The 23552-nt window shown below is 38.0% G+C and overlaps 1 protein-coding gene across 1 annotated transcript; it reads left to right on the forward strand.

Annotated features, from left to right (window-relative positions):
* The first annotated feature begins 440 nt into the window (after positions 1 to 440).
* On the forward strand, positions 441 to 22369 carry map1b (microtubule-associated protein 1B). The gene is made up of 7 exons (XM_062988900.1): positions 441 to 713; positions 5636 to 5737; positions 12038 to 12120; positions 13925 to 14065; positions 14255 to 19325; positions 21662 to 21894; positions 22005 to 22369. Exons 1-7 carry the CDS (start codon positions 506 to 508, stop codon positions 22158 to 22160), a joined length of 5994 nt encoding a protein of 1997 aa, XP_062844970.1. The 5' UTR covers positions 441 to 505; the 3' UTR covers positions 22161 to 22369.
* Positions 22370 to 23552: the final 1183 nt, after the last annotated feature.

A 23552-nucleotide genomic window follows, 5' to 3' on the forward strand; every position in this document is an offset into this window, starting at 1 on the left:
TGTTTTAAAGTGTTTTATGAAATGCATACAATAACTCAACATTAGCTATCCACCACATTTATTTATCAAAAACTGGATTTTTAAAAGAAAGACTCAACAGCCCACCTTAAAGCAGGCAGTAATAATATGGCATTCTATACTAGTATATTAAGAACAGTTAAATCAGTTATTGGGCAAATGGTTACCTTACCTAAAATATATTCTTAAGAGTTTCATTACAGTATCCACAACCTGTACAGTTTGTTTATTACTACTTCGTTTGTGACACAATTCACCTCAGTGGTCATTGACAGTGCCTATAGTTTTGTTCTTTGTTAAACTGATCAGCTGTTAAGAGCATGACATCAGCTGGATGAGAGACCAGGGCTGCGCGTATGCGCACAATGCACACTAGCCGCTGCAGCACGCTCGCGCGCATACGCAGCATGGAGGTATAAAAGAGGCACCACTCCCTTTTCTACTCCAAGCTTCGAGAGGGTGGCTTTGAGGGAGTAAACCTCTGTGAATGTTAGCGTCAAGAATGGCGACTCTCATAGCATCGGCAGACAACACTGAATCATTCTGCGGCAACAGCATCACCAGTAGCGTGACAATGAAGCCGCCCGTCGGCTCCGTGCATCACTTTGACGACGGTAGATTTTACATGCTGGTGGTAGTTGGGGAGGTAGTCTCCACTGAGCAATTAAAGTGTGCTATCGAAGACATAGAAAAAGGTATGCATTGTTTTCTAGATTCTTCTAATTAATACACTACAACAGTTCATTGTGTGTATGTTCACTTTATTCGTAAATACACTGCAAATACTGTAAATGACTTGTAAATAATAACATAGGCACGTGGCCTACTTTTAAGTTTGTGGTTTGATGTTTTACTTTTAATTAATTTAATCACATCTTGTTAAAAAGTGTAATTATGATTATGTGGCGTGTTTTATGTCTGTGAAAGAAATTCATGCTTGTTTCTCCTTAATTTACATGAGCATCACTTTGACATCACGTAAAACCTTTGTACCTGGTAATTTCTAATGGTGTCTGTTTGGGACTGCGACCCACTTTTGACAGTGACGCAGATTTTTTCTGGCTAGTTGCGTTCATCAACTGTAGGTTGATTCAGCGTGCCAATTTACTGTTTCTAATGAACAAGGTCCTAACGCACTGCTTATTTCATCCTTTATTCGTTATTCCAGACATTTTCTAAGGTGTACTTTTCGCCCTCCTCAACTCCAGGGTGGACTATAACAATGACAGTTTTCTCATAATGATTAAACCGTACTTCCCCACCCCCCAGCCCCCACCCCAATCCTGAAAATGTAAGAAAGCTCTATAGTGATTATTTGGAGTAATGCAAGGTATGTTGATAGTTGACATGTTGGTTTTCACACTATACTGCTTACAGGCTGTAACCTGCTGATCAGCTGTGTGACGCTTACACAGCGCATCTCGGATGATTCTCCACATCCGGTCTGTAGGCGTGGCGCAAACCGCACTGCGGTCCCTACGGAGAGTCAGGAAGGTTATACGTTCCGCACAAAAAGGCGTTTCGCTTTCTGACACCATCCAGTAGTCATGTCAGCGAACACATGTTTTAATATTTAAATCATAATCAGGGCAAATTTTTATGGGCAAGTAAAAATTACATTTGCCTCAATTACAGCGCTTCTTTAAACCTTCCAGTTGGTTAAATATACAGGTATTACTATACATTAAAGTGTAATGTAACAAAAATGACACAGAACATACTTAAAAATTCATATAAGTATAAATTACGGATAAATAAAATTAGCCCAAACTATGTAACTTTCAAACTTAATAGTGGTTTAATATAAGTGCTACAACTGTAACAGGGCAGGTGTATGGAGTTAATTTAGTGCCAAAACTTCGCAAATAAACAGAACGTATTCTGTAAATATGATTCGATTTGCAAACAAACACAACACGATCTACAAATAAAAAACACTATTTGTAAACAAACACAACACGATCTTCAAATAAAAAACACTATTTGTAAACAAACACAACACGATCTTCAAATAAAAAACACGACTATTTAACGCACACAATGTGATTTACAAATGCAAAACGCCACTGTTGCAAATGCATATGTGACTTTCAAATAAATGCACAGCTGTTTTCTAATACACTGCACTTCACAAACAAATAGAACACGTTTTACAAATACAAACGCTGTTCCGCAAATGCCGTTCGTGAATCACGTGACTTTTGGCACTGTTCTGGCGCTTGTGTCACTTGTCAGATTTTCTCACAAATACATCCAGACTCGTACAAATGCATCGCACCTGAGCAGTAGGGGCCGCTGTGGGTCCACGTTACAACATGTGAATGAGCGAGAAGAAGCCACTGTTCATTTATCCGAGCATTTGTCTATAATTCTGTGCTACTTTTGCCTGCTTTATTTCTCCTAGCGGTTAGTTTTAATTTTTATGGTTATAGTTAAAGCGTTTTTCATACAACTAGGGAAGCCAATCGTTTTTAAATAGCTATCTGGGACCTTAACATTACGGAACATTGCAGTTAAGTAGAAGGTTGGGTCTAATAAAGTTCATTACTGACTAAATGTGTTGAGCATTTTTTACGTTATCTTGTACTTAACTGTTTTTATAAGTAAAACAATTTTTGTTGCTGCTCCCTTGCCAGTTCTGTTCTAATTATTTTTCCTTCTATCTATCTATCTATCTATCTATCTATCTATCTATCTATCTATCTATCTATCTATCTATCTATCTATCTATCCGTCCGTCTCTCTCTCTCTCTCTCTCTCTCTCTCTCTCTCTCTCTCTCTCTCTCTCTCTATATATATATATATATATATATAGTTTAAGTTATTATGTCCACATTGAAACTGTGACAGTGTGGCCAAATATTTTAGCTGTGTTTATAGTCTTATTTAAGTCTAATTTACTATAAAATATGTTTAAGATTATCATGATGTTGAAAAAACAGTAACACTTGTTGACCCAGTCAGGAATGAAGAACATAACAAGCGAAAAATTGCTAGAATTTTGCTAAACTATGTGCTAAATTATAGTTGTTAAACTATGCCTATGTGTTCATGAATTAATATGAATTTTTGTAAAGACAAGGGAACCTTATGACAGCAGGGCTGAGTGGTAATTTAGGACAATGCAGATAATTTAATCTCATTGTAACTTTATTATTATTATAACGTTATTGTGGACATTATTTACTGATTTTTTTTTTTAAGTGTTACCCGTGTGACCTCTGCAGTAGATGGGTACATTTTAATGTGCAGAATGTACACCCAAACTACATATGTTAAAATGTAGACACGTCCTCCAGAGACTCAGGATGTGTTGTTGTTAATAAATCAGTAAATGGACGGGAATGTATTGACATGCGTGGGTTTCCTCCTGGAGCTTCCGTTTCTTCCTACAGTCCAAAGACATGAAAGCGAGGTGAATTGGAGACACTAAATTGTCCATGACTGTGTTTGATATTAAACTTGTAAACTGTTAAACCTCGTGTAATGAGTAACTACCGTTCCTGTTATTAATGTAACCAAAGTTTAAAACATGACGGTAAAATCCTAATAAATAAATAAACTTGAGATATATGACTGAGATACAGATCAGTGGCTCTATCGAGATGCGCGACCTACAGTATAAAATAATAATTCATTCAAAAAGGCAAAGCGCTTCATCCACCTAGACTCACAAGCCGGCTGGAGTGGCTTCTTCTCGCTCATTCACATGTTGTAACGTGGACCCACAGCGGCCCCTACTGCTCAGGTGCGATGCATTTGTACGAGTCTGGATGTATTTGTGAGAAAATCTGACAAGTGACACAAGCGCCAGAACAGTGCCAAAAGTCACGTGATTCACGAACGGCATTTGCGGAACAGCGTTTGTATTTGTAAAACGTGTTCTATTTGTTTGTGAAGTGCAGTGTATTAGAAAACAGCTGTGCATTTATTTGAAAGTCACATATGCATTTGCAACAGTGGCGTTTTGCATTTGTAAATCACATTGTGTGCGTTAAATAGTCGTGTTTATAGTTCTGTTTATTTGCGAAGTTTTGGCACTAAATTAGCTCCATAGTATACCAGGTTTGCCCTGCGAATGAAGGTTCCCTATCTTTCCATTTTTTCTGAGAACTGGGCTCTTGCCAGACGACCTCGAGCAGCCTGTAACCATATTGTGGCAGTTCTCAGTTCTGTGCCATCCCTGTCTCTCTGTTGCCGGCTGCGGATGTTTATGTGTCTTTCATTAGGTACTTTGTTATTTCTTCGTAATGCCACTTAAAACTTTACTGTGAAAAAGAAACCTTATGTTAACCATGTCCAGAAGCGGCATCGACTTCTCTAGGCTCTGAGGCATCTAGGATGGACCATCACACAGTGGAAACATGTATTGTGGTCAGATTTCACAGCATTCCAATTCCTTTTTTTGAAAAAATGGACGCCGTGTGCTCCGAACCAAAGACGAAAAGGACCACCCAGACTGTTATCAGCAACAAGTCCAAAAGCCAGGGTCTGTCATGGTATGGGGCTGTGTCAGTGCCCCTGGCAAAAGTCATTTACACCTCTGTGATGGCAGCATTAATGCAGAAAATTACATAGAATTACTTAGAGCAACATATGCTGCCTTTGAGACGTCATCTTTTCCAGGGATGTCCATGCATTTTCAACAAGACATTGCAAAACCACATGCTGCACACATTACAAAGACATGGCTGTGGAAGAAGAGGGTACGTGTACTAGACTGGCCTGCCTGCAGTCCTGACCTGTCCCCAACAGAATGTGTGGAGAATGTTGAAATGAAAAATGCGACATCGACGAACCCGTACTGTTGCACATTTTAAGACGTGTTTGCAGGAAGATAAGTGTTTGCAACAAAATAAAACCTGAAACACTAAATCGCTTGGTATCCTCGGTGCCAAAACATCTTTTAACTGTGGTGAAAAGGAATGGCAACATACATGCTTTATTGTCCCAACTTTTTTTGCAATGTGTTGCAGATCTGAAATGCAGGAATGGATGTTTATTAATAAATGAAATGAATTAGAGCAGACAAAACATGAAATATCTCAGGTTCATCCTGTCTGCAATTAAATAAATGTCAAAGTAAATGTGAGAAACTGTGTTTTTTTATTATTTGCATTTTCCATGCTGTCCCAACATTTTCTGATTTGGGGTTTAATGAAATCCATTAGTGTGCATGTGTCTGTTGATGTCATGTTTTCAACATTATTAGCATTTTTACCTTGTCTCTTGGACATTGGTAGCTCAGTGGTTAAGGTACTGGACTAGTATTCTGAAGGTTGCTGGTTCAAGCCCCACCAGGTTGCCACTGTTGGGCCCATAAGCAAGGCCCTTAACCCTCAGCTGCTCAAAAATTGTGTTGTCATAACTGTATGTCGCTTTGGATAAAAGCGTCTACTAAATGCCAAAAATGTAAATACACCTTGCTAGTGTTATAATGGGGATGGTGGAGATGCAAGTTGGAAAAAAAATGATGTCCATATTTAAAAAGGCTGAAACCCTCAATAAAATATCACCAGTAAAATTGCTCAATACTACAAACAATGGTGCTAAATATCTAAACCTTAAAATATGTCTTCAATGTATGAATATTAAGAATATTTTGCTTTGCTTACAGGAATTTGTTCATGGGACATAAATCTCATAGATTGCAACTTGGACCAGGAGCTGAAGCTCTTCGTTTCTCGACATTCTGCCAGGTTTTCTACTGAAGTGCGAGGTAAGCTGAATGGAAGGAGAAGACAGCAAGCTTATATAACTATAATAATGCAATCATTATATAATATTATTGGTTTTAAAATATTTGAAAAAATATTAACAGTACTTCATTATGAATTAAGTTTTGTGGTAAAATTAATAAAAAGTATTACAAAAGTTAACATTGAATGGACACTATCAATTAATACCCTTTCACACTGTACTAAATATACAGTGTATCACAAAAGTGAGTACACCCCTCACATTTCTGCAACTATTTTATTATATCTTTTCATGGGACAACACTATAGACATGAAACTTGGATATGACTTAGAGTAGTCAGTGTACAACTTGTATAGCAGTGTAGATTTACTGTCTTCTGAAAATAACTCAACACACAGCCATTAATGTCTAAATGGCTGGCAACATAAGTGAGTACACCCCACAGTGAACATGTCCAAATTGTGCCCAAAGTGTCAATATTTTGTGTGACCACCATTATTATCCAGCACTGCCTTAACCCTCCTGGGCATGGAATTCACCAGAGCTGCACAGGTTGCTACTGGAATCCTCTTCCACTCCTCCATGATGACATCACGGAGCTGGTGGATGTTAGACACCTTGAACTCCTCCACCTTCCACTTGAGGATGCGCCACAGGTGCTCAATTGGGTTTAGTCCATCACCTTTACCTTCAGCTTCCTCAGCAAGGCAGTTGTCATCTTGGAGGTTGTGTTTGGGGTCGTTATCCTGTTGGAAAACTGCCATGAGGCCCAGTTTTCGAAGGGAGGGGATCATGCTCTGTTTCAGAATGTCACAGTACATGTTGGAATTCATGCTTCCCTCAATGAACTGCAGCTCCCCAGTGCCAGCAACACTCATGCAGCCCAAGACCATGATGCTACCACCACCATGCTTGACTGTAGGCAAGATACAGTTGTCTTGGTACTTCTCACCAGGGCGCCGCCACACATGCTGGACACCATCTGAGCCAAACAAGTTTATCTTGGTCTCGTCAGACCACAGGGCATTCCAGTAATCCATGTTCTTGGACTGCTTGTCTTCAGCAAACTGTTAGCGGGCTTTCTTGTGCATCAGCTTCCTTCTGGGATGACGACCATGCAGACCGAGTTGATGCAGTGTGCGGCGTATGGTCTGAGCACTGACAGGCTGACCTCCCACGTCTTCAACCTCTGCAGCAATGCTGGCAGCACTCATGTGTCTATTTTTTAAAGCCAACCTCTGGATATGACGCCGAATACGTGGACTCAACTTCTTTGGTCGACCCTGGCGAAGCCTGTTCCGAGTGGAACCTGTCCTGGAAAACCGCTGTATGACCTTGGCCACCATGCTGTAGCTCAGTTTCAGGGTGTTAGCAATCTTCTTATAGCCCAGGCCATCTTTGTGGAGAGCAACAATTCTATTTCTCACATCCTCAGAGAGTTCTTTGCCATGAGGTGCCATGTTGAATATCCAGTGGCCAGTATGAGAGAATTGTACCCAAAACACCAAATTTAACAGCCCTGCTCCCCATTTACACCTGGGACCTTAACACATGACACCAGGGAGGGACAACGACACATTTGGGCACAATTTGGACATGTTCACTGTGGGGTGTACTCACTTATGTTGCCAGCTATTTAGACATTTATGGCTGTGTGTTGAGTTATTTTCAGAAGACAGTAAATCTACACTGCTATACAAGCTGTACACTGACTACTCTAAGTTATATCCAAGTTTCATGTCTATAGTGTTGTCCCATGAAAAGATATAATGAAATATTTGCAGAAATGTGAGGGGTGTACTCACTTTTGTGATACACTGTATATATAAATTTAATTTGTAAATTTTTTGAAATAATAGTTTGACTGAGACAAAAATCAGTTGTACTAACCGCTACATACTCTAGCCAGCAAAGGTAAAGTCAAGCAAAGGTGAAGATTTTCCTTTATTTTTTTTAATTAATGTAATTATCATTTAATAAGTCATTAACGTACATACCCCATTCCCATGTATGAGACCAGTCTCGCACTCGGAGAGTCACGCACTGATCTCCACGCTCTTCCACTTCTGTACCTCAGCCTACTAACAAGGGTCCTTACACAGTGTCAAAGACCCCACCCCCTTTTTAGTCTGGTTTACTGGTCAATTTTGTCTGCTGAAGGCACTGCCAATTGTGATTCAGACTCTGAGAGATCAGACTCCCAACATTGGTGTGCTAGCAGAATATCCAGCTGTGCCACCTGGGTGCCCAAAACGGCAAATTTCTAATGTTTTCACTGACCAACTTAGTTGCATTTTGTAAATATAAAGAAAAGAATATTTTAATTCTTGCAACACACTCAAAACAAAAAAGTGAGGGCTTATGTTTATCACCATGGTACATTGTCATTTTTACTAAAGTAGACTTTGGATACTGTTGCAGTTTTGCAAGTGAAATTTTAGCTAATTTAGGCTTGATGCAAGACTTCAGCTGCACAACGTTTTGCGGTCATTGCTGTCTGATTCTATATTTTATGATACGCCACACATTTTAAAATAGGAGACAGATCTGAACTCTAGAATGATATTCCAATATATGCCTCTGCACTGATGCACCTCCAGATAACAGGTGATGGCTTTTGCTCCTTTTACTTTTACATACACACAGCATGAAACCAGACAGGACCAAGGAGCCTGGTATCATGGCATGTCTGAGAGGGAAAAACAATGATATATAGAAAGACTCTTAACAGGCCTTGCTGTCAAATTAATTCAGCAAATGAGCCATGTGACCCATGTAGGTTCAAAGCTAATAGCAGTAAATAAAAAGTTTTAAAGAGTCAGCATCTTGTGTGATTCACAGTGTTGGAAAGAACTTTCTTATTAATATTTGATCTCTGTTGTAAAACAAATGCCATAATTGTTTTTAAAATTAGGGTGTTTAAACCTTTTGAGCAGTTGGGTATATATAAAAAAAATTTCCAGAACAAAAATGCAATTAATGCAATAAATTTTGCAGCATGCTCTAGCTCTGTATAATCTCTATCCTGTATATCTCGAGGGAGCCCTGTTTTCAGCAGCTAATGATCAGAAAGAAAGAGTACAAAACAATGCACAGGTTGAACCAGGTGTGCTTGAGATGTTGAAAGTTGAATGTTTGTAAATTTTAGCTTGTAAATCTAATTCAAAATGGAGGGGGGGGGGGGGGGGGGGGGGGGTGAGAGAGGGGTTACACTTGACTCTGCCTGACCCCATCATCCTGTTTGTGATGGAAGTCTTTCTGATCCCAACCTGCACCTTCTTTTCACATTGTCTCACTGGCAGGGAACAGAGCAAAGCCCTCCTGGCAGTTAATTGGGGTGGCCTTACCCTTCACTGGTCATTCAGGGGGTACACCATGAAATTCCTGCAGAGAATTTGCCTTTTCATTAACAAGGACTTGATCAACATCTTTGTGGCTGCATGACAGGCACTAGTATTACTTACATAACAATGTCTTTACATATTGAGTATATGTGAAGTTTTGTTTGTGTTCACTGTGTTAACACATGTTTCAGTGTCATATTGTTACAGGCCCCACATATACTGTACATATGATCTTTTGAAATCTTTTAGTTGCAACTCCTCTGGTCCATGTATAAAAAATCCCACTCTGCTTGTCTCATGGCTTAAACCACTACTTTGTTTTTGCCCACCCTATCCCACTATCTCTACTTTAACCCTTGTGTTATCTTAAGGGTCAAAATGACCAAGCAATATGATTATCAGCTTTTTACTTTTCCTAGATTGACCACATGATTGATTCATGTTCTGTTCTATATGTTTTGAATATGGATTTTGCCTGCTAGTCATTTGGCTTCTCCTGTTAGGGGTCACTACAGCAGATCATTTGTCCACATCTTTGATTTGGCACATGTTGATGCAAAGCTTTATTTATCCAGCCTTGGGTCCTGCACTAGGGGTTCTCCAATATGTTTCCCCTTAATGGCTAGGTTCGTGTACCACTGTGTGCCTTCTGTATCTGTGAACCCAGCAAGGGATTTAAAATCCTGGAGCTCAGACACTGCTGTTTCCAGCATTTTGGCTCTTATTATGACACCACATATGTTTACGGATTGTATGACACTCTGTCATAAAGACATGGTTTGTGAAGTGCAGCATATGCAGTAGCCAGTCCAATTTGACTGTGCTGCATACACTTAAAGTGTTACATTTTGTTTTATATCATTGCTGTCATTTATGCCAGTTTGATTGAGATCCACAGGCAGTGGTTTAAACTGCATGGCTTGCTTTTTGTCCTGACAACCCAGTGTAAATTGTGAGCCCTTACTGACCCAGTTGTATACTTGTTCAAACTATGTCCAATCAAGTCAAATTGCAGCTGTGCTCCAGTTTAGTTCTAAATACATCTTAGGATTAAACAAAGCAAACAGCAAATGGTCTGAACACTGTAGTGTATGAGAAATTTAAGTTTTTGGTTTTTAGTTAAAATTAGAAACAACTAGTAAATATGTCGCTATTTAGCATTTTATTGAATTGTATTTAATGTTTTACAAATCACAATTACTATAATTTTAGTAAAATATAAAATCTTTGAAATATTAGTACATAAAGTAAATAATTACTTAGCATTTGGCACTATTTAAAAGCAAGTGAGCAAATCTGTGAAATGTCAGTTTCTTTGTGAAAAAGGTCAAACTTAACCTTGTCATTAAATCACATAATCAGATGATTTGTACATGTGAAGTTTATCTCATTAGTAGCTCATTCGAATTAGCTAATATAGTTGTACCACTTAACTATTATAAATATGCTAAACCAAAAACTAAGAAATTCGGCAAGTAAGAATGGACAAAAGTTTCACATGCTAAACTGCAACAATTAGTATTCTCAGTTTCCAAACAATTAAAAAGTGGAATTAATAGGAAAGGTGATGTAACACAGTGGTAAACATGCCTCTGTCCCAACTTTTTGAATGTGTCGAAGGCATCAAATTCTTTTTGTAAAATGTATGTTCTGGAGATTTACATTTTTTAGTTAAAGAAAGGTTCAAGAGATTTCATAAATTACAGAATCTTGTCTTTATTGCATTTTACACATTTTTACAGAAATGGGGATTGTACATAAATCTTTTTTTATTTATACAGTGGGGTCAAAAAGTATTTAGTCAGCCACTGATTGTGCAGGTTCTCCTACTTAGAAAGATGAGAGAGGTCTGTAATTTTCATCATAGGTACACTTCAACTATGAGAGACAAAATGAGAAAAAAAAATCCAGGAAATCTCATTGTAGGATTTTTAAAGAATTTTTTTGTAAATTATGGTGGAAAATAAGTATTTGGTCAATAACAAAAGTTCAACTCAATACATTGTAACATAATCTTTGTTGGCAATGACAGAGGTCAAACGTTTCCTGTAAGTCTTCACCAGGTTTGCACACACTGTAGCTGGTATTTTGACCCATTCCTCCATGCAGATCTCCTCTAGAGCAGTGATGTTTTGGGGCTGTCGCTGGGCAACATGGACTCCACAAATTTTCTATGGGGTTGAGGTCTGGAGACTGGCTAGGCCACACCAGGACCTTGAAATGCTTTTTATGGAGCCACTCCCTCGTTGCCCGAGCGGTGTGTTTGGGATCATTGTCATGCTGGAAGACCCAGCCACGTTCCATCTTCAATGCTCTCACTGATGGAAGGATGTTTTGGCTTAAAATCTCACGAAACATGACTGTTTGAGGCTGTGGACAGGTGTCTTTTATACAGATAATGAGGTCAAACAGGTGCCATTAATACAGGTAACGAGTGGAGGACAGAAGAGTTACAGGTCTGTGAGAGCCAGAAATCTTGCTTGTTTGTTATTGACCAAATACTTATTTTCCACCATAATTTACAAAAAAATTCTTTAAAAATCCTACAATGTGATTTCCTGGATTTTTTTTTCTCATTTTGTCTCTCATAGTTGAAGTGTACCTATGATGAAAATTACAGACCTCTCTCATCTTTCTAAGTAGGAGAACTTGCACAATCAGTGGCTGACTAAATACTTTTTGACCCCACTGTATATATATGTTTTATTTAATGAAAGGTTAAAAGTCTCATATTCTTAGTGTTAGATTAGGGTAACTGTCATTTCCTAAATCACAGTTTTACCAAATTGTAACTGCCTGTATAGTCTACAGAGAGTAAAAGGGGAAATGCAAAAACGTTTTCCATCAGTAGTGTTAAGGATCAACTTCGGGTCCTTACCATTATCTCCTGTGCTACTCTACTGCTCTGTTGAGTTTTAGGGAAATACTTTTGTCCTTGGTCTTTTGTGCCTAAAATCAACTTTCATCTGTACAGGACAGAAGATTTTGCACCACAAAAGCAGTGTACTGGAGACAGTTGTACTGATCAATCCTTCAGATGAGACACTTAACTCTGAGGTAATCTTCGTTGCCTATAAGAATCACGTACACACAAACACACACACTTTAATTAGATATATATAGGCATTTGAAGTATTTAAAGGGGTATTTAAAAAGCGTAAGCTTAAAAATGATTGTAATTGTAATTATTTACAAATGTACTATAGTACTGTTGAGTTAACATATCTGAAATGTTTACAAAAAAGCAAACTATGTTCAAATAAAAACAGGAAACAAAATGAACAAAAAATGAAACTGAAATTGGGCTCAAAACAGATCAATATTTTTGTATGCAATATGGTCATTTTAGGCGGCACAGTGGCTCAGTGGGTAGCACTGTTGCCTCACAGCAAGAAGGTCCTGGGTTTAAATTCCCAAATAAGAACCTTTCTGTGTGGACTTCATTCTGTGTGCATGTTCTCCCTGTGTCTGCGTGGTCCGGGTGCTTCAGTTCTTTCTCACAGTCCAAATACATGCAGTCAGGTTAACTGGAGATACAAAATTGCCCTGTGATGGACTGGTGACCTGTCACACCTTTCACACCTTTTGCCCAGTGAAATGGACCCACCGTGACCCTGAACAGGATAAAGCAGTGGTAAAACAAACAATGAAGAATGAATGAAATATATAGTCATTTGTACATATACATTAGAGCATGCCCTTGTAGACATGCCCTTTCCTCCTTTTCCCATTCTAAACGTTATGGATGAATATTATGTGAATAATCATTAATAATCTAGTAATTCTTAAAGAAAATCTAATTTATTACAATATAAACCTGTTAAAATATATTTTAAAATTCATTGTTTAAAATACTTTTAGATGTTTTTATGTTACTAAGCACATTTGGGAAATTGCATTTAGCATTTACTCATTGATTCTTTTTTCAATTGATTTTCTTCATACCTGATCACTGCTGGTCGGACATGATAGCATTTTTGGCCATAAAAGAACTGTACCGGAAAAATGTGGCTGAACTAAAAATTTGAGAAATTACAGAAATGTAATAAACAACTACACTACTTCACCATGTAAATAGTAGTGAGCAGGGGTGGAGCCAGACATTTTAAACATCCAGGAGCCTGTAAAGATGTTAATACAATATTTTAATCTAAGTTTGCTTAACAAAGTATCATCACAGTAACTTTTCAAACTAATTTATTGTCAGATTCATTACATTCAAACTATTATAAATAACTTTACATCTGTGAAATGATATTCCCTTTTTCTTAGTTTTACATTTATTTTGTTATATTATCTAAAGAATCACAAAAGTCTGGCATTTTCTCTTATTTTGATGTGCCAGATTACCAGTTAGGCCACAATGGCAGTGCCAGAGACACATCTCTCAAGCCCTGATGAGACATCATACACAGTAAAGATCAACTAACGTTAACCAGAGCTCTTTCACAAGGGTTCTGATGATGGCCATTAAGCTAATCTTTTAATTATGTTTGCCTAAATCACCTTCTGTGGTTGACGACTGTAGTTGAACATTCTTATATCCATGGTTACCTAGATACCTACTAGCAAGCTTCCTCACTGGAGTGACAGACAGAATGACAAAAACTCTTGTGACAGGACAGATCCATATTGGTGATAACCATCATAAAAGTTTGTGGCAATGATTTTGTCTGTTCAGTCAGATTTTTCAAATATTTTATCTAAAAAAGATTCAGAGCATTTAAGAAAACATCCAGGGCTTGAGCCCCATAAGCCATATAATTCCAGTAGTATATAGGATAGTACTTGGCCTGTGTATCTCAAATTTCAAACTTGATTATGAAAAAGAACCTTAATCAATATTATGTCTGGTTTTTAGGTTCGCCTGTTGATTGCAGATGCAGCTCGTCACAAAATGCTTGTTCTAGCTGGACAATGCTTAGAAAACACAGGCGAGCTAATACTTCAGTTGGGTTCTTTTTCATTTTTCAACTTTTTCGACATTTTCATGGATCAAGAGGTGAGCATATGTAACATTAGACATTTTTGTTTTATAGTGTTTTTTGTGATAGAATGTTTGCCTTATTGATTTTGATGTTTATTTTTCTTATTTTATTTACTTTTTCGTTCTAGTTATTCACAATAATGAAAGTCAGGGGTGAGGTGGGTTGCAATATATATGGTAAATCCATCTTTTTTTTTTTTTCAGATTGAAGAACTTTTGAGCACCATACATCCATCCAACAAACCTAACCTGAACATTTTTTGTCCTAAACATGGAGAGTGGAAAAATTCCAACCTTGATAAACACAAGCTACAGGACTTTATTAATATTAAACTTAACTCTTCACCAATCCTTCCAGAAATGGAGGGCCTTTCAGAGTTTACAGAATACCTTTTAGAATCAGTGGAAATTCCATCCTCCTTTGACATACTTGAACCCCCCAGCTCTGGTGGGTTCCTAAAATTATCCAAACCATGCTGCTACATTTTCCCTGGAGGCCAAGGTGATTCAGCACTTTTTGCTGTAAATGGTTTTAACATGCTAGTAAATGGTGGATCTGATAGAAAATCCTGTTTTTGGAAGTTGGTACGTCATTTAGACCGTGTAGATTCAATCCTTTTGACACATATTGGAGATGACAACCTTCTAGGAATTAATAGCATGCTGCAGCGGAAGATTGCAGAACTAGAAGTAGAGGAGTCAAAGGGATCCACAACCGTTTATGAATCGACAAAAAATTTTATTTCTCCCGACCTTGGTGTTGTGTTCCTTAACGCTCCTCAGACTCTTGAAAATCCGGAACCAAACTACAGGGTACGAAAGAATATTGTGGAAGCAGCTCTTACTATGCAGTACCTCAGCAAGCTGTCTTTAAAACCAGAACCTCTGCAAAGGAATACAGGGAATACAATTGAACCTATTATACTCTTCCAAAAAATGGGTGTTGGCAAGCTGGAAATGTATGTTCTTACCCCAGCAAAGAACAGCAAGGAGCTGGAATACTTTAAGAAACAGTGGACAGCCAGTGAGAATAGCAGGGCTTCTAGTCTATTATCAAACGAAAATGAATCAGAGCTTCCGATCTCATATTTATCTTCAATCTCTTCATTAATTGTGTGGCATCCTACAAACCCATCAGAGAAAATAGTGCGTGTTCTGTTTCCAGGTAATGCCACACAGTATAACATTCTTGAAGGCCTGGAGAAACTTAAACATTTGGATTTCCTCAAGTACCCCATAATCACAGAGAAAGAGCTCTCTTCAAACATGGCACCAGGACTCAATCAAGCAAAGGTAAACCATAAGACAGATAGCAAGGAGAGTCTGAAGTCACTCTTAAAATCATCACCAAACAAAGTCATCAAAAAGGTAAGCAATGAACCCCCTGAAAAGGCACAAAAATATTCTAAAGGATCTCAGGAAGTATTGCTGAAAACAGAGAAAAAAGAGAAATCTTTAGGCAAACAAGCAACAACAGAAAGGGTATTAAAGCCGAAAACTGAACAATCATCCAAAATGGAGACTCTGGTTAAACAGAAGGTTGATACTAAACCAAAATTGACCCCTAAGGATAAAACAGCAAAGCAGGAGGTAAGGAAGGTGGTAAATAAGATTAAGAATGATAAAAGTGTTGATGAAACACTTGACAAACCCACACCCAAAAGAGATATGGTGAATGACAAGTTAAAAAAAAAAGACATCAAGAAACAGGGTAAAAAACAGGACACCGGGAAGGATTTACCTGTAAAGGATCCCAAAAAAGAAGAGGTTAAGAAGGATGAAAAAGAGTCTAAAAAAGACTTTAAAAAGCATGCAAGTTCTAAAAAAAGTACTTCTAGCACAAGTGAAGTAAAAAAGCCTGCACTAAATCTAAAGGAACCAACACAAGGGAAAAAAATCGGCAGCCCTATAAAGTCTAAGGACAAAAATAACATCAAACTTTTAAAAAAAGATAATGGAAAATCTGTCTCAAAAACTGTTGCGGCTGAATCTTTTTTGGTGGAGACACATACTACTTCCAATATTACAAATCCGGAGCCTCTAGAGGATGAAATATCCCTGATGTCCTCCCCAGAAGACCTGACAAAAGATTTTGAGGCTTTAAAAGCTGAAGAATTTATTGAAGGGAATGAAAACATACACCAGGCCGAACTAGAGGATTTTATGGTGGGCAAAATAATTCAGCAGCAAGAAATCAATGGTTGCAGTGACTATCCAAAAAATGATGATTTTGATCAATTATTGGCTACTAAGGCAGAGGTGGAAAGTCAGGAAGTAGAAACTGAACAAATTACAAATGAAATCAAGTGTGAAGTGTATTCTGAGTCAGAGTTTTATAAGGAAAAGGAAGATACAGAAGACATGGGTGAACATGAACAAGGGATGGATGAGTGTGTACCAGAGGAAGAAGTGCAAAAAGAAATAAAAAAAGGAAATTTGAACAACACAGGTGTAGCAGAGGCCAAAAATCACGAAATTGAAGAAGAGAATTTAGCTGTGGATGCTTATAAGTCACCTGTTACTGTTTCACCAGCAGATTCCATCCATGATAAAGCTTTACCAGTTAGGTCGGATAATGACTTAGTCTCAGATGACGAGAATCGAGATGAACCTCCAGAAGAATACACAACATCTGCCCATACGCAATCTACAATTGAAATCTCAAGTGTACCGACTCCCATGGATGAAATGTTAACTCCAAGAGATATTATGAGCGATGAGACTACAAATGAAGAAACAGAGTCTCCCTCTCAGGATTTGGTAAAAAATTTGATTGAGTGTGATCAAAAGAAAAAAACAGCCCTCCAAGATATTCCTGAGGTAGATCATTCAAAGAGTGCTGCAACAGAAGGTCATGATTATGAAGTGTCAGCTTCTACAGTTTCACCAGCATCTTCATTGGAAGAGGATAGATCTCATAAGGATTTCTTCAGAAAACATAGCAGTTTTGCCTCAGAGGACCCTGTTGACGCATCTACCGTTTTGCCACTTGTATGCTCACCATCTGCAGACCAAAATGTATGCTTTGATCACATTAACACCAATGTGTCCTCACCAGTTGAGCTTGGCACCATATTTATGATGTCATCAGGAATACAAGATTGTGTAAACAGTTCAGAAAATAGAACATTAGATGACACTTCATCTCCACAGTCCCCAGGGCATACACCTTATTATCAGTCTCCAGTAGAAGAGTTGACTGAAACTATGTCCTTTAAACAGGCCACTATTAACCAAGGCCCCATTATTGTTGAATTAATAAATGATAAAAAGAACTGTCTCAAAGAGGCTAGTCCAATTGATGAAGCTGTCCCCATTTCATCAGCAGAGAAAAATCTACCCTCGGACTGTAGTTCAGCAGCCTGTGGCCCTGCATTATTAAATGAAGGAAAGCCACTCTTTGTTCATCAACCTGCAGCTCAGATATGCCATGATAAAACATCTCAAAGTGTTGACAGATTCTCTAATTTATCTTCATTGTCTTCTTTTGATACAATGCATTTCATACAAATCAAAGAGGACAGTAAAATGTCCATTTCTGAAGGAACCACTTCTGATAAGTCAGGCACTCCAGACGAGGTTGTTGCTGAGGATACATTTTCTCATATTGCCTCAGCATCAACAGCATCACTTGCAACAAGCTCTTTGCCAGAGCCCACCACAGATGATGTCTCCCCATCATTACATGCTGAAGTGGGTTCCCCACATTCCACAGAGGTGGATGACTCACTGTCTGTCTCTGTTGTGCAAACTCCAACCACAATGCATGACACAGAAGTATCTCCATCTAAGGAGGAAAACCTGCAACCTATGGCAATATCTCCAGATGTTTCGCCCAAAACAACTAAACTAAGGACACATCAACAGAACACAAAGGATCCTGAATATTGCACCAAGTCAGTGGAGTTCAGACTGGAATCTCCGGGTCATTCTTCTTCATTTGACCTTTTTACACAATCCTCAGAGCTTTTGGCATCAGGAGGTGCAGTCACCGAAAATGGTCCAACAGAGGTTGACTACAGCCCTTCAGATGGAGCTGATCTTAGATCAGGAGAAATGTGCAGACAAGCAAGGACTGTTGGCAAACCCATACTTTTTGAAGAGACTGAGACCAGCAGAGCTGCCTCCGTATCCCCATCAGATGATTCTCAGTCTACACCATCTGTTATAACACCCTCTCAATCTGGCCCCATAGAAATGCTTCCAAATGCAGGCAGTAATTCAGAATCAGTTACACCAATAATATCTTCTCACAATCAATCACCTCTGTCCCCTGACATATCTCCAATTCTAAGTAGTGCCAACCAAAATATAGCAAGTGATAATAGCATTTTTGGGTCCAAGGACACCAGACCAAAAGCTGTTTCCCTTTCATCACCAAACTCTTGTCCTCCAGGTAGGACAGATGCAGTTATAACTGATAGAGATATTGGTGGTTCTCATGCTGAGTCTAAATCACCAATCAGTCCATTATTGTCATCTCTGTCCCATTCTATTCTTCCTGTGTCCCCTAATCAAGAATTTTCTAGGTTTTGTTTTAATAATGATGCAAAAGAGATATGTACTGGTAGCACTGGAGATCCAGACAGCTCCAAAAAAAATGTTTTTCCTCCATCAAGAACAAATGTTGATTTATGTCTAGTGCCCTCCTGTGAATACAAACATCCAAAGACAGAGCTTTCACCATCATTCATAAACCCAAACCCTCTTGAGTACTTCATAAATGAGGAGAATCCTCTACAAGAGGAAAAACCATTTAAATCTAGAGGAGGATCACCCCAAAGTGGAAAAAAGCAGCTGAACAGCCAGCATGAGGAAACTCCTCCAACCTCCGTAAGTGAATCTGCACCATCGCAAACAGATTCTGATGTTCCTCCTGAAACCGAAGAGTGTCCATCCATAACTGCAGATGCAAACATTGATTCAGAGGACGACTCCGAAACTCTACCAAGAGACAAGACAATCACTTATCGCCATTCAGACCCTCCTCCGGTCCCATCATTGGACTCTGCCCCAGCACCATTTTTTCCTAATGTGTGTATGGTGGATCCAGAAGTTCTTAAAGCTGAAGAGAACAATAATAGGAGGGATGAAAAGAAAGGGAAAAAAAGGAAACCTATCAAAAAAACAAACTTGTCTTCATCAGCTACAAAAAATGGAGTATCTAAAACAAGTGTGATTAAGGAGTTAAAAACGCCTTTAAAAAGATTTACAGAGGGAAAAGATGCCAAAAATGCAACTAATACTTCAGCATCAAGAGATGCTAAAACATCAGGTAAGCCTTGTTTTAAAGTTTAAGTTTTAAAGTTTTAGAAAATACATTTCGAAGATTACTAACTGTGACACATATGACAATGCAAGAACGGCTTAAATGATGCCCACTTTTTCTTTTTTACATTGGTACATATTAGAACTAGGTAAATAACCTGCAAAATTGGCAACTTGGCAAACCCTTTTTTTTTTACCTTCCATATGAGTTGACATACCTGTAAGTATTCAGTAGGAATGGGCTCCAGTATGTGCAGTCTCTTTCCACTGGTATGATTTAAGATCCTAATTTCTTTTTTGCCACAGAACTGCTGTGGTGATTACAAGTTTTGATTTTAGCATAGCCAGACTGAAGCTACGCCTGGCTTAGTTTGTTTAATTAAAAGGGTTAAAGATTTGGTTGTTAAAATATTTTTAGACCAACTGATTAAATATTTGTAACCAGGAGTAGATCCATATTGGCATAAATTTAAAAGTACAGTCAACACAATCCCTACATTATGTACACAGCTCATACCAACAGGAGACTTTATATAGCAGCAGGGTTTTTCACATACGATCTTAATAAAAATAGGACTTTTTAAGTATGATTTAGCTAAAAAGCACCGGAACGGTAGGGGACTATAGCATTATTGTGGCGTGGTTCTAACCTCCTCTTCTCATCCTTTATGCAGGTATGTACAAAAGTTATGCATGGATCTCCTGGGTTAATAGTGAAATGCAGATCACTTAAAAAACTTTTTTTGCCCTTTCTTAATTTTTGTGGCCTGTTTATATTTGATTGGCATATCTGATTTGGCGCAGTTTTTATGCTGGCTGTGCTTCCGGATGCAACCTTCCCTATTTACCCAGGCCTGGGAAGGCATTAAGAGTCGACTGATACATGCACCCCCAATGGCTAGGATGTGGTGAGAAAAGTCATGCAAGTGGTTGTGTTGACAGATGAGGATTCTCAATGCAGGGCTAGATGGAAACAAAGCATCCACTGTGGCGACCCTTAACGGGGGACCCTTAACTAGCCAGGTGGGACAGATGATAAGAGCAAGCAACCCCCAAGATTGCCAGACACCACTATTTAATCAAAAGCAAAAGTAAATATGTGTGTTTTGAATTTGTACTTGATTGAGATTGTGTCTGTCTAACATTAGCTTATGCTGTTCTCAGTGAAAGCAAAAACATGAGCCAGCAAGCACAAACCCAGTGAGGACTAAATTTAAAGGTTGGAGTGCATTTTTGCTGATAATACTTCAGTTTTATCTGAATTAAGTAGAGGAAAGTTACAAAACGTTCAGTCTTTTTTTATTACATTGTCCTTAGCCTTACTAACTGTGTGGATATTGTTGGGTTTGGCTGATATATTACACCGTGCTGTCTGCAAAACAGTGGAAATTGATGCTATATTTACAAAGATTTTTTTCTAATGATAGCATGTTAAGTGTAAATAATAATCCTAACACTGACCCCTGCAGAACTCCATACTTTAATTTTTGCAGTTTTAGTTGGGCTTTATAGAAACTGACATCTGAAATTGACCAACAGAAGGACTGTTGTTGCTCAAATTGCAGATTATTTTAATTTGGTGATGAGGTGAATGTGTCACAACACAGCACAACCCTTCTTTGTACAGGGCTGAGTAGTTGCAGACCAATTTAAGTGACCATGCTTAGTCCTGTCCACTGTCAAAAAAACAGAGGAAGACACCTGAATGCACTGTAGGATAATCCACCTCCCAACCTACAAAAGTTAGATATTACAGGGCTTCAAATGTCGTGTGGAGTCAGATGTCTTCTCAATATTCGGCATGTCAAAGCCATTTTGACCACATATTAGGCAGGTTGTACTAATGTTATAGCTGTTCAGGTATGTTTACCATGGTTATTTCTACAGCTGAATTTATTACATGTAAAATGCTCCTTAATGCTTATAAACAGGAGCCTGTGGCCCATAATTATAAAACAACTGTTACTAAAATAATTGAGAATAACTAATCATCTCACCTCACAAAGTAATAGGAACAAAGTAAAAGTCTGAAATAAAAGAGCTATTCTTAGGGACCGAACTTTGGTAGTTTGGTGGTTGTGGTGGCTAAAACAGCAACATGTTTAACTGTGACAGAAGCAGGGTATTTACTAAAATAATTCATAGTCATTATAGTCTGTTGTCATTACTATTCAGCTCTGTTGCTTACTATTCTGTCTGAGGAGAATATTTGGCAAAAAGAATTTATTTAAGCATTTATTGCCACATCTAGAGTTCACTAAATTTAAATTGCCTTCTTTGCATATTTTTCAAATTAGTTTTTTTCCTTGCTATTTTGTTTTTTTGTCTTTACTCATTCTACAGAAAAACACAATGACAACACTGGACTACCTGTACCAGACTGTCCTCCAATGTACATGGACTTAGTTTATATTCCTAATCACTGCAGTGCCAAAAATGTGGACAAAGAGTTCTTCAAGAGAATTCGATCCTCATACTACGTGGTCAGTGGCAATAATCCAACGCTGCAGGAGCCCAGCAGAGCAGTCCTAGATGCTTTGCTGGAGGGAAAGGCTCAGTGGGGAAAAAACATGCAGGTATAACACCAGAATTTTTTTTTCAAAAGAATAAGACATTTTGATGGTGAAGAAAACAAATGTCTGTATTTTATATTTGAATTGATACTCATGTATTTCTTTATTTTAAGGTCACACTTATTCCTACCCATGACACTGATGTTATGAGGGAGTGGTATCAAGAAACCCATGAGAAACAGCAAAACTTGAATATCATGGTTTTGGCCAGCAGCAGCACTGTGGTTATGCAAGACGAATCCTTCCCTGCATGTAAGATAGAACTGTAATAGCAAATGACAGCTCATCCCCTATCATTCAGTTAAGTATATAAAAGAACATGTTAAATAGCTTATTAAAACTTTTTGACTGGTAAATGGTTTTGTTCTTACCACAAATAAGCTGTTTTACCAAAGTATATCATTTTGGGTGCACCAATAGCTAAAAGGTATATAAAATCAATAATTTAAAATAAACTTTATCCTTTAACTTTGTACAACAGTTTGGGTAAGGTCATTTTCTCTTCCACTATAACTGTGCAGAAAGCAAGGTCTATAATAATAAACTTTGTCAAACTTGGTGTAGAGAATCTTTAGTGCCCTGCCTGGGAGAACAACGCCATATTGATGCTCATGGTTTTTGAATAGAATATTATGGTCAGCTCATGGTCTGGTGTACATACACTTTTAGTCATATGGTGTATGTGCGTTTATTTTCAAATACAGACAAATTTGCATTTTAAAATTAAAGAAGAAGCCCTGTAGTTCAGTTTTGCCTGTCAAATGAACTTAATATCTTTTAAATCTGTATATTTGTATATACGTCATGACTCATACAACAACAAAATCAACATTATTATTTACCACAAATATACCTTGGTTTTAAAAATAGCCGAAAAGGTTATACTATACATGTTTTTTTGAAAAATCAAGTGGAATTAAAGCTGAATGTACCAAACTTGTATGCACTCACAAGGACAATTAGCAAACATATGTCTAATCTGCTAAAATAACTTGCTTGCCTACCTAGTTATTAACTAATGAGGATGAAAATGTACAATAATGTTTAGTTTGACAGAACCTCTCTGGACAAGTGAGCCAGAGATGGCATGATGGACATTTCGGAGCTAGCCCCACATTTTGACCCACACTGTGCGTGGGCTTCATTAGTTGGTGGCATGGCATTGCCTTCTCTGGCTTGTTCTGAGTTTCCTGTCTTTATGCTTTTTACGAAAACTTCCCAAATTGTGATAACCATTTTTAATTACATGTTCTAAACTTTCTCCATTGCAGGCTATAAATGTTTCGTGTCTTTCATTTGTTACTTTATTCCTGTTATTTTGGCCACTGACTTTATTTCCCCTTTTTAGCCACAGTGTTGTTCTACCTTGGTTAAGCATTCTGCAATTTAGATTCAATTCTTGCAGGTGCATGGCTACACCTGGCGCCTCAAATGCAAGGCTCCACCCACCAGTTCCTTGATTTTTAGATTTATTAACAGATATATGTTAAACAACTGTTTGAACTGTTTTTTGCATTTTCTTGAATTGAATGCACTTTTTTAATGTCATATAAACTTCATAAATTTAGTAAAACGTTTAATCTGAAATTACTTCAAACTATTAAAGAAAGATAACAAATAAGATTTTAGAGAATTTTAGGCAAATTTAAAGAGTGGCAAAT

The sequence above is a fragment of the Trichomycterus rosablanca genome, chromosome 26 (assembly GCF_030014385.1).
Source record: "Trichomycterus rosablanca isolate fTriRos1 chromosome 26, fTriRos1.hap1, whole genome shotgun sequence".
Taxonomy (NCBI): domain Eukaryota; kingdom Metazoa; phylum Chordata; class Actinopteri; order Siluriformes; family Trichomycteridae; genus Trichomycterus; species Trichomycterus rosablanca.